This window comes from Colletes latitarsis, chromosome 1 (genome assembly GCF_051014445.1).
Source record: "Colletes latitarsis isolate SP2378_abdomen chromosome 1, iyColLati1, whole genome shotgun sequence".
Taxonomy (NCBI): domain Eukaryota; kingdom Metazoa; phylum Arthropoda; class Insecta; order Hymenoptera; family Colletidae; genus Colletes; species Colletes latitarsis.
Window position 1 is genome coordinate 51,974,839 of NC_135134.1, and position 12,795 is coordinate 51,987,633.

At 43.1% G+C, this 12,795-nt stretch overlaps 1 protein-coding gene across 3 annotated transcripts in view; it reads right to left on the reverse strand.

The window, feature by feature from the left end:
* The window catches only part of Trc (Serine/threonine-protein kinase tricornered), a 65,877-nt gene that overhangs the window by 42,992 nt on the left and 10,090 nt on the right, over window positions 1-12,795 (reverse strand). Inside the window, exon 1 of one of the 3 annotated variants that reach the window (XM_076764784.1) lies at window positions 1,817-4,139. The exons of the other annotated variants lie outside the window; for them this stretch is intronic. Coding sequence (XP_076620899.1) covers window positions 1,817-2,156 — 340 coding nt within the window. The 5' untranslated portion in view covers window positions 2,157-4,139. Of the gene's footprint in view, window positions 1-1,816; window positions 4,140-12,795 lie in introns of those variants that run through there. 3 annotated transcript variants of the gene reach the window in all.

A 12,795-nucleotide genomic window follows, 5' to 3' on the forward strand; every position in this document is an offset into this window, starting at 1 on the left:
CCAGAGTCGAAATAGTAACGTGGTACGAGGTGTGTAAATTATAGTAGTATATAGTAATTGTAGATTTTGTAAAATTTTTGTATTCGAATAGAATTACAATTCAATATTGTCTCCCTCAAAATAACTTCTTTGGGAAGCCACACAGAGCTGGAGACGATTCTTCCAATCCTCATAGCAGTGCTGGAAACTCGAATACTGATATAGCCTTCAGCTAGTAGGTTATAACCGCTTCAATGTTTTCGAGTGTCCCAAAATGACGTCCCTTGAGATGATTTTTCAATCTCGCGAAGAGGAAAAAATCACGAGGACTCAAGTCAAGCGAATAAGGAGGCTGTGGAGCCATAGGAATGTTTTTACTGGCCAAAAACTCATTTACTGTAACAAGGCGCATTGTCGTGATGCAACACCCAGTTGTTCTTGATGTTTGGCCTCACACGTATGATCCTTTTTTGAAGTTTCTTTAGAACCTCTCTAAAAACTATAGTTTTTCGATCGCTTGAAAAAGATCGATACACCCGAGCACCGTTTAATTAGAATAACCGGAGTTTTACCGCAACTGTTCCGCCCTGTTATATTTTCGATGCGAACGAAACGATAAACGGAGATTTATTTATTTAGAGGGAAAACGACTTTGATACGTAAAGCAGAAAAATTACATACGTATTTACTATTCGTAGCGCGTTAGTTTTATGTTTATCGTGGAAAATCTGTGCGAAGTATGAACGTCGACGCGAGACGAGACCGTTTATACGTACAAAAATAGAAGATCAAAAAGAATTCGGCGCTCTTCGAGCGACAATAAACTTAAATCGCGTTGCATGATATCATAACCGTAACTAGAGCATATGAAAGGAGATTTAGAGCGAACAAATATACGCGGAAATTTGCGCTGGACATTTTCAATGGCGTTGCATCGGCCTATAGTAAAAGAGACTAGATCGAGATCCTACAATCTAAGATCGATCGGGCAAACGAACGATATATTAGTCTCAACGTGATGGTATTTTCCAAGTAAGCTCTAAGGTTTTGTAAATGGTACAAGCGACCTTTAATATGCTCGGGAAATGAGAGGTCACAGGTGAAAACTGTGCCAAGGTTACGTATCCTAGAAATAGAAGTCAGTTGTAACATCTTTAAGACAACAATCGTACGAAACGTACAATTTTCCGCAATGGAAACTGATAGATTTACGATTACAAATATTACCTTCGGTCTTAACGGGTCACTGTGTTTGTACGTTAATTATTTATTAAAAACTAGCATTTGGCAACAGTGAAATACACTGTTTGCTGACTCAAATAAATTAAAGACAATATCGAAAAAAAAGGTCGACGACTTCGCATAAATTTGTCGCAGTCGAAATCGCGACGTTGCAACTTTTATCGTCGAAATAAACGGAAGAAACATATTTGACGAATCATTTCAACGATAGAAGTCTGTAAATTGAACGTCCTGGCAAAACGTGCGCACAGAGTTCTTACGATCTCGGGTGACAGAACGAACGAATTGCCAGAATGGTTTAACGTTCGAAGAAAATGCAGATTCAGTTCTGTTAACACATTTAGACCAGCGTGAGCTTGACAGGCGTTTACAATTGGATCGGAGACAGAAGAAAACAAGAAAGTCGGAATATATGAGTTGGTAAATTGACACGATGACACGAATAAGCTCCGGCGGAAGATTTCGAACATTAGATTCAGAATATTTATAATATATCGCAGTACGTTAACCGTACGTTATATAGTTGGAAACCATGGATCGATTAATTCGTAGAAAAAACGAAAACGAACTTGGAGAACGAACGACGAAGGTTTACCTGACTTTCCCATCGGTGGTTGTCCGAGTCTGCTGAACCATCTGAGAAATCTTCTGGCCGTGGTTGCGGCGGGTGGTCTGCAGCCTTCGAGTATGACAACACCATTATTGTTGTTGTTGTTGATGTTGTTGTTGTTCGAAGGTGGACGTTCGGAGGGCGAGGCTCTGGTGTACGGCGACATCCAAGCTGTGGTGGTGCTTTGGATGGTGGCACCCTTGACGGTGGTGATAGAACTGGTTATCTTGGCCGGGTGCGGCACCCAGTCTTCCGAAGCGACTGGCATTTGTCTCGACCTGTCGTCGGACGAGTCGAAAACGAAGCCACAAAATGGGAAAGTCATTCAAAGATTTGCTCCCTCCTGTGAAATAGGATTATCGCGTCCACCGGAACTCGACCAGTTCTCGCCCCGATGTCCTCGTGTGGCTGGCCGAACGATCACGAGCGAATCCACGAATCGTAACAGACGTAAATTTATCTTCGTGACTTCCGCGATTCGGTGATCACGACCGATTACGATCCTCGTCGCTACCTTCGAACCCGGCCAGCGAGTACTTTGCTTCAGCGTTGCTCGGAGATTCGCGTTATCTGCGCTGCTCGGATGTTTGCTTTGCTAGCTGCTCCAACAGTCACGTGCTTCCCGTATACTTGTTGCGCACACCACGACGTACGACTCTTTTCGTATTCGAGAAGCGTCGTCGGTCGCGCGATCGATCCGAACCAGCGTTTATCTTCGCTGATCGTCGTTACGTATTTCGCAAGATCGTCGTCGATCTTTGTCGGAGCACAATTTCACCGCCCCTCCCCTCTCGTTTGCGCGAACGAACAACGAGGAAAAGATACCAGTCCGATCGTAGCTATACTCGATAACGATCGCTTTGTCCTTTTCCTCTTGGCACTTGTCGCTAGTCTATCTCCTCTCTCTCTCCCTCTCGCTTGCGAATTTCTTAGAAAGACAGACGACCTAATCGATTTATTTGGTACGTTACAAGGTACTTCGTTTTCGTTGCAGCCTTCCCTACTCTAATACTATGCTAACGCGCCGGGTCATCCGAATCGCGAAACGTTTCCCGACGACCACCGATCGGCGATTCAACGATTTCCGAGGATCGTTGGCCTCCTACGTCTGGCGAAGATGCACGCGGAACGTAGGTACTTCCTTAAGTAGGATTATTGCACTTTGTCCCACTTCGCTCGATCCGATCCAGGCTCGATTAACGGTTTCTCTTGGACCAGTGCGAGACCGCGTCTCTCGTAGACGCTCGCGGTCGCCGGGTAATACAAACAGTTTTCTATTAGGTATCGCGCACGGTTACCGGGGAACCAAAATAATATTTCCCTCGTTATTCTCTATTCCCCGATTGCACAAGCTCTTCGGGATTACACCGTCGGCGGCGCGTTTCGAGGTCGAGGTTGATCTTCTCTCGTATCGGTGATCGCTGCTCGGTCGGTCACGTAGATGCCGCATTATCCGCGTTTCGTCGCGCTGTCGTCGACGACCGCTATCCCCGTCGTCCCCGTCTTCGACGTCGACGTCGACGCGCACGGTTCATTCGGTTCGAACGATACAACGTTCGCGCGTCGCTCCGTCTCTCCTCTCTCTCTTTCTCTCTCGCGTAACGATCGAGCAAATATTTTTACGTCGCTTCCTATAAACACCGATCCGAGAAGGAAAGGAACGGTCGTACGAAGCGTCGTCTAAGCTGCACGGCTCAACACTTCCTCCCGATCCGGAGAACTCTTAGCGCGCGCACTTGTACTATTTTCACTCGGAGACACAAGCCTCTATCGAAGATCTACTCGCGAGGCATCGTCGGATCGGTTTAACCCATGTCGATCCGTCGCGAGCAAACGTTCCCGATCGCACCGCCTCGAACCAGTTACGCAGAGAACGATAAGAACCAAACACAACGCGTGGACACGTCGGCAACGATTCCGATTCCAATCGAGCGTCGCTCGTTTCCCGATCTGACGACAGACTCGAACTGCCACCGACCGCTTCTCTCGACGCTGTCTCTGCCAACTTGCTTCTCCGTGCTCCTCTACCGCTCTCCTCTGTCTACCGGTAGTCTTCCCTCTATCTCCCTCTCCCGTTCTCCCTCTCTCTCTGTGTTGTGTTCGCGCGCGCGTTCCCCCCGTGTCCATGCACGCGTACACCTTCGATGCCCACCGACGCCCGCGTCCCAACGCCGCCGACACGCTCTTCCTATACAGCTATATCGCCCCACCATACCGGTACTTTTTCTTCGCCCGACTCCCTCTCGCACTCGGTACTTCGTAACCGTTCTTTATCTTTTCCTTCCCTCCTACTCCGCTCTTGTCTACAGCTTAGTCCTTCTTGCATACAGTTACTCGCTAAATTCAACGTACACCTACGGCGAGCAACTAGATTTACGGATATCGTTCGACTACCTATTTATATTCAAACTCCTCGCATTCGCGGCTAAAATATCGTTACATCGATTAAATTCCATAGAAATTGCCAAGACTTTTAAGTTTCGTCAATTTTCACGTTCGTACATGAGCCCGGGGAGACACGATTCCATAGGTAATCTCGAGCGGACGAACGAAGGTAGGTAAACGCGGGAGAAAGAATGTTTCGGAGCAAGAAAGATGGAGGCCAGCGCGCATCCACCTCAGCTGACGCACCGTGACTGTGACAGAAGCGCGTTCTTGTGTGTGTACGAGTTAACGTCGCTTCCCTTCGACCGCCCCCACCCTTTTGTGCCCTGACGCAAGGGCATATGTTCCTTGTTTACCTGAATACCGCGATCGCGCGACGCCTAGCGTCCACGAATCCGAACCATGCTTAACCCTTCCTCGCGGTCCTCCATTCCATTCCCTTCATACCTTCAAAATAATTGTCTCAAGCCCTTATAAAGAACTTTAAATTAAACATAGTCCGAAGAAGGTCGTGTTTGGACTCTTTTTAACGAGGAAAACCTAGCCAATTGACCGACGATACTCCTCCGAAGATACGATTGGGAACAGGAAAGTATTTAAATTTGAATTCGTAGCTGTCATACGATACGAATGTGGCGCAACTTTTTAACGAGACGAGCAACTGCCTTGTAATCCGAGGCGTGCTCACTGTTTGCTCATTCTTGGTGTACGTCGTTCATTCTTTTCGTCGGACGATTCTCCCGTGGTTGGGTCGAATTTCGTTTCTCCACCCCGGATATACAGGGCGTTCGGCCACCCCTGGGAAACATTTTAATGGGGGATTCTGGAGGCCAAAATAAGACGAAAATCAAGAATACCAATATGTCGATGGAGGCTTCGTTAAAAAGTTATTAACAATTAAATTCAAACATTTCAAATCGTTCTGGAAAAATTATTTCCGGTTGCGGGGGTCAATTACAATCATTTTTGGTCATTACACATACCTTCGAAATCCTAAACACTTTCGAGAAAAAAAATCGGGAAGGTGCTGAAATTTTTCGGTGAAAAAAAAATTTTCAAATCATTCTAAAAAAATTATTTTCGGTTGCGGGGGTCAATTACAATCATTTTTGGTCATTACACATACCTTCGAAATCCTAAACACTTTCGAGAAAAAAAATCGGGAAGGTGCTGAAATTTTTCGGTGAAAAAAAAAATTTTCAAATCATTCTAAAAAAATTATTTTCGGTTGCGGGGGTCAATTACAATCATTTTTGGTCATTACACATACCTTCGAAATCCTAAACACATTCGAGAAAAAAAATCGGGAAGGTGCTGAAATTTTTCGGTGAAAAAAAAATTTTCAAATCATTCTAAAAAAATTATTTTCAGTTGCGGGGGTCAATTACAATCATTTTTGGTCATTACACATACCCTCGGAATCCTACGCACTTTCGAGAAAAAAATTCGAGAAAGTGCGAAATTTTTCGACGGAAAAAAAAAATTTCAAATCGTTTTGGAAAAATTATTTTCAGTTGCGGGGGTCAATTACAATCATTTTTGGTCATTACACATACCCTCGGAATCCTACGCACTTTCGAGAAAAAAATTCGAGAAAGTGCGAAATTTTTCGACGGAAAAAAAAAATTTCAAATCGTTTTGGAAAAATTATTTTCAGTTGCGGAGGTCAATTACAATCATTTTTGGTCATTACACATACCCCCGAAATCTTGCGCATTTTCGAGAAAAAAATTCAATATGGGCAGAACTTTAAACGTTAATAACTTTTTAACGAAGCCTCCATCAACAAATTGATATTCTTGATTTTCGTCTTATTTTGGCCTCTAGAATCCCCCATTACAATTTTTCCCAGAACACCCTACATAGAAGCTTCGAGGGCTTTGGGGCACGTTTTGAAAGTTTTTTGTAATTTTGTACCAGTTACTTCGTTGTCAATGGCGTAAATACAAATAACTGATCGACTCGTGAAACAAATTTAATTCGAATAGACCGGCTGGATTATTATTGCAACGATATGCGGAAAGAAGAACGATATTCATTTAGTAGGCACTCATCCGTTGGCTTCTGCACAGTGTAAGGTAGAATTTCTTACTCCGTTGTAATTAGCGCCGTAATTATAGAAAGAGATTCCGAGAGCTATTTAAATATTCTAGAGAAATATTAACACGATTTAAAATTATAGGAAAAATTAATTTACGCTATAAGAACCTTGAGTGCACGTCTAAGGCGACGTAGAAAGTATGGATTTGAAAAGAAAATTGACAACGACGCTAAACGAGTTTGTGCTTGGAATAATCGAGAACGGCGGTTCAAGATCGTTTAAAGGCAATCGGGCAAAAAGCGTTTGGTAAAATGGGCCTATGCTGGATTCTTGGCCAAGACGGGATTTCGCAAAGGTCCACCCGCGATTTCTTTCTGCAATAGTCGGAACATCGTTCCCGTTGAAAATGGAAAGTCGTTGTATTTATTATTCGAGCGAGGAGCGTAACCGCCCGTTCTAAAGACGAAGTAAAAACAGAAAGCGTGTCCAATTGAGTTCACCGAGACTTCACGCCTCTTCCCGCGCCTTCCTACATATTCGTTGATATCCTTTTAAGTAATTGCAACATCGTTTAAAACAAAAACGGAATCTATGTACGCGCTTGATTCGTTCGTCCAGCGAATCGTTATAGAGAAAGGGAAAGTAGATGTTTGATTTATCGGAGGCCTGTGATACACAAGTATTTCGTAGGTTCCAAGAAACAATTTTATCAAATCTAATTAATTGAATTGCAGATACCATGTAAATTACTAGAAATTTCCAACGAACATCATAACTTACCCAGTGTAATTAACACCGTGTACACGCCCCTCATTAATTAACTCGTTGATTTTTTCGTTCGGTTGTTTCGTAATGCAATTCGTGCACGCGAGACGCCCGCCTGTACATAAATAGTTGACTATTGTTGCAACCCGGTAATAATACGCTCCGCGACAAGACTCTACAATGTGTACGGAAATGAAATAAAAAATTAATAAGCAGGAATGAAATATGCATTCGCTAGGATCAGGGTCCCATTAATTTTTAGAGCGATACGAGGCCAACACTTAATAAATTCAAGAAATAGCTTGTAACCGTTCGAAGAATTGTAAAATATTCGGCGACTATAATAACGGCGACTCCGTTCTTATCTTAATCGTTTCATAGTCGCGACTCTGCTTTCTACGATACGAGGCAAGATAAATACTACGAGCCGAGGAGGATAAAATGTGATCCTGCTTCTTTTACACGTGAGAATACACCGACATATTTCTTTATCAGATTAAAATCACTGAATTCGCTGACCGGCAAAGTGAAAGTTACGATTCCTTTTATCACACGGAACCATAAATATGTCGCAGAAATTTGTATCATTTTCTTGTGTAACACACGCTCGTACGTGACAGTATTCGATCTTTGCATTTGCACCTTTTAACGAATGGATCTCGAATGCTATACTGAAACGCGTACAAGTGTCAAGATTATAGTAGTATAATTAATAAAATTGAGCGTAGATAAAATCTTTTTAAATTGCATTTCGTTGTCGATCGAGATCAGATTAATGTCCACCTTCCTGAATTTTTTTCTCGAAAGTGCGTAGGATTTCGAAGGTATGTGTAATGACCAAAAATGATTGTAATTGATCCTTGTAACTGAAAATAATTTTTCCAGAACGATTTGAAATTTTTTAATAACTTTTTAACGAAGTCCAAATCAACAAATTGATATTCTTGATTTTCGTCTTATTTTTACCTCTAAAATCTTCCACTAAAACTTTTCCCAGAGGGTGGCTGAACACCCTGTATACGACAAGAGCGTTGCGTTCGCCTTGGCTATACATTCGCGTATCAGTTGTATAACATTATAATCGCGGCTCGCGAATGGTACTTCGTGAAACAATGCGAGCACTCAAAGATAAATGACATTTAAAAGGATCCGTTACTGTCAGCGAAACGATTAAAAACAATTTCTATTCGTTGTTTTGCAAGATTATATCGAGCGATTCAACTCCATTTAAACGACAACGCCTTATCGAGTGCAACTTTAGATAAAATTGATCCTAATTAAAATTAATGTACGAGTATCGGAAATAAGTAATCGAAATGGAAATATGCCTTTGTAGGACAAACAAGAGACGCGTAGCGTAAGAATGATTCGCTGAAAAATCGCTTCGTAGGCGGACAGGCGACGATACGGATATACTATCGGAGCAGAAAATTAGAAGTGAGACTGGTATTTCCGAATAAGGCGCGAAACAGACCGAGAGACGGTTAACAAAGACAAGACTGTCGGTGGTCGAGTTGGCAAATGAAATCAATTTCGCTGGGTTTGTAGCGGGTGGTCCGTAGAACGACGATAAGCATTCGTTATTGGACGGGTTCGCGTTTAAAGAGACTGTAAAATCTAGATGTCTAGCGCGGACGTTGATCGGCGTCGTCGGTCAGGAGCCACGGAGCAGCGCGGAGATTCCAGTAATTAATCGTAAAACGGTTGGACGCCAGGCACGGTAGTCTTGGTGCAAAAATAGAGGCGCCACCGAGGATTCCGTAATGAGGCTGCGTTATGCAACGCATTAAGGACAGTGCCCTCCGTGTGCGGATTCTTCGGGAATTTCCGTTTTTGCACGTGCGAATAGCTCGTATTAAGAGAACGGTAATGATCGCGCTCGCGTCGCCGAGAGATCTCCATTTAATATGTATATCTTATTAGACTGGCTCGAATGACACGACGATGCCATCGAGCACCGTCTGGCGTATCGGTATTATCCCTTTCCAACGTCACTGTCTAACAAATTTCAACTCTTTTTCTGGCCTGCAACATCCACTGTGTGACACGATCTGTCGTCGATTTGCATATGTAAACTTTAGACGATGGGTCTCAAATGTGCATTAACGAAACGTTCGTGGATCAGGAAGACGAAGATTTTTCATTTGGCAAGATAGGATGCTCGTACGAAAAACTGGAAAGGAAAAGTAGGGCACGCTGGCAACGGTGTTTGTAGAAAAAATTGTTAAAGGAACGGTGGGTGCAAAGATCGACGGAGGACGATCGCTCACCCACGCGGCTTCGATCCCTCCGGGTCCCCCCGTGCAACTCGAAAAAATCTTCGTCAACGTCGCTGATCATTAAAATACACACTTGACCTAGAATACCTGTAGGTGAAACGAATACGAAGAGACGAGGTTACAGAAGGCTCGAGCAACGAAGAGGTAAAACCAGGATGACAAAGAGGAAGACGTTGCTGGCAACGGTTCAAAGCGCAGCCCGACCTAACTGAAATACTGCAGTACTCCACACTACGTGTCGCATACCAGGTGAAAATATTGCGGAACTGTTAGCTTACCAACCGCGAATATATATCGCATAATCTACGGCATAGGAAATTGTCAACGCACTTTCTCCGCCAAATCGAATACGACGCGCGAAAACGCTACGCACGCTTCCGGTTTTGACTGGCCCAACGTCGTAAAAGTCGATCGTTCCCTATCGCTGCGATAGCTTCGAGCAACGTTCTGGAGACTAATTAACGTTCGTCGAGTTTTTAATATTCGCAAGCATATTTAATAAACCGTAACAGGATTTGTCCGAATTTATAATTTCACCGCGAGACCAGAGGAATTACTTATCTCATTATTTTGTTCTACTAATAATCATTATATTTTTGCACAATTACTGTACGCAATTAGAGATTCACGTTCCGGTTATAACCTACAAATTAGTGTTTCCCGAAAACGACCCAAAAATGGAGTCGAAACATAGACGATCAAAAGGCTGAAATTAAGTAGCTCCGTTACGGTAAAATAAATATCTTCAACTGTAAAATAATTATGCTACGTTTCAGGATTCCGTACTATTACAACGGCTCGATTCTTTACACATCATCGATAACATCTCCCTTCGACTAGTAAATTACTCTGACTGCTGGAAACAATAGGTCGATCGACAAACTGCACATGCTAGTGGGTGATTTTTACAGAGGAAAAGAATCGGTAGAGCGATCACGTAAATACATCCAAGCAGGATTTCCACTCTAATAACGTTAACATAGTCGGGACGTAGATACGTGGCAACACAGTGGAAGATCTAACAACGCTAACCCAGCCTTTCAACGATTTTCCTAAAATATGGCACGCGTGTGCTTCGTCCATCGTCTTTCGAAGGTATCGAACCTGATCAACAGATCATACCTGTGCTTAAAAACGATTCGAATCGTTTAAAAATTCACCTAGACCAGAATGCCCCTTAAATCTTTCGCGGTTTGGTTCTCGAGACTATACTACCGAGTCAGAAAGTATCAGACTGTTTAGTCTGCGATCGCTCACTTCGTCAATACAATAACACCGTAGCTGGAATCGACAATGTGGGTCGAAATTCCACGCAATAAGTTTTTCTCAAGGTTACATTTTCTGTCCACATTTTCTGAGCCTCCAAATAACTTTTATTTCTCGTACTCAGTCGTTACAAGATCATGTTGTATACGTCATTAAACTGGTTCTGACTTTCACTATTACGCCACCCGGTGATACAAACATGGAGTTCTATTTAAAAAATGTCGATGACCTTGAAATCTCAAAAATACGACCTCAAGGAAGATTTCACGTGCACCATAACATTTATCCCGTGGAACGCAAAAGTAGTCGAGTCGTTCGGGTAACCTGTAATTAGGATGACTATACGACACGATGCTAAAGGTTAATCAAACTTGTGAAGCTGTTAAAATTGTACTAAAACAACTATCTCCGAGTAATGGCGCGGTATACGAAAATAATCGTGCGTTTGGACAATTGGTTACGTAACGCAACAGTGGCGGGAACTTTTCGAAGAAAATTTCACGCGTGCACTTTCAAAGGGAGATCGATTAATTTCCTACGACGGAAGCCAGCAGCAAGAAAGTAATTTCCGCGTATTATAGGAAAGATTAACAGGAAGCTGCGCGCGCTTTCCATTTCTTTAACAGAAGTTGCGAAAACAATGGTCCTTGCGCAACAAATTGTACACACCGTGGCGTTCGGTACGCTTCGTATTTCCAACCATATCCTTCCTTTCTTTCCGTACAAGGATGCGACACAAAACCTTATTCTTCGTCGCGAGAAAAATGCTGATGAGAGAGATCACGGGAATCCGTACTCTACGCACCGTGCCATTTTAACAAACGTTCAAGCTTGTTTTCAAAAACGGGGAAGCGCGCGACGACCCAGCGGATAATAAACTTACGATTAAACTAAATGCCATCGAATTTTCAATGTCACGGCGCCAGAAGCAGTCGCGTATAAACAAAAGGTGGCCATAAATACACCGACCGTTAGCACGAACGTGAAAATAAACGCGAAACGTTTAAAATAAGCTTAAGACCCAAATAATGGCGAGTGCGCGATCGGAATAGAAAAATAAATTTAGTGCGCTTATAAACGTCTATTAACGAAATGGCAAACGAATAAGAAGATGGTCTCGCGAGTGCTTCGGCCGGTTATTCCGCGTTTATTGCAGTCATTCGTACAGGGATCGTTATTATTTTAACGAGATGGCAAACGTACGCGTTATTAAAGTTTAAAATAACAATTAGGGTTTACGATACGATCGGGGCTTCTTTTCTAGCTTCGAGGTTCAATATTTTCCTACTGTTTTCTCGTTTTGTTTACCGAGAAAAATACGTATTTTTAGAAATCTTCGGACCAGATGCCACTCAAAAAAATATCGTTACGATCGTGGATCGTGAAATGTATATTGATAACTTTTTACCCTTCCCTATTTTCCCATCTTTAGGAGGCTAATTCTGTTCATTATTGAAACTCTTTAATTAAATCCAACTACGAAACAACGACTGCTGGCGCGTCGTCGTTGTTTTGCACCGTTTCCCGCGTAAACGATCGATGCAACCGAGAAAAAATACATATAACTGGAGTCTGTTGGATTTCGAGCCAGATGCTACGTGGGCGATAGTGCCACTTCAGGGACGCCATTGCGAAAATACCGTTCCTTCGTACAAAGAAAAGAATCGCCGAATATAATGGTGGTAAAGTACCGGAAGTGGCCGGATAGATAAACACCTACCAGAGCGTCTCCTATTCGAGAAAGTGTACCTACTTTTTTCCACATCCGAATTAATTACCAAGTTCCTGGCTTAGCGATGCGTTTGGGGAACCATTTTGCAACGTTCTTTGAAATGTTCGTGCATTTTCCCGCGCCGGCATCGAGTGCACCGATCGATGAACGTCCACGGGTAATCGTCGCGCGATACCGAGTAATTTTCAGTTGGCTCGTTGAAAAACATCCAGCGGTTACATAGTCTGAACGCTCGACAAGCGTCTGAGTAAGCAACGATAAGATTAATTCACTTATTCATCTTCTCTTCGGAGAAAAGACAGAACAGAAGAAACCAGTGACTTTGTTTCCGGCTCGTTATCCACGTATACGTACACGCGTTAACGCGTACCTAGTAGTGCGCGTATCAAAAGACGATAATAAACTCTCTCGGTTTATCGCACCGCCTGTACGTGTCGCCTACATACTCATAATTGTTTACGTCGACTCTGCGTTCGGCGCTACGGTTATGCTAACT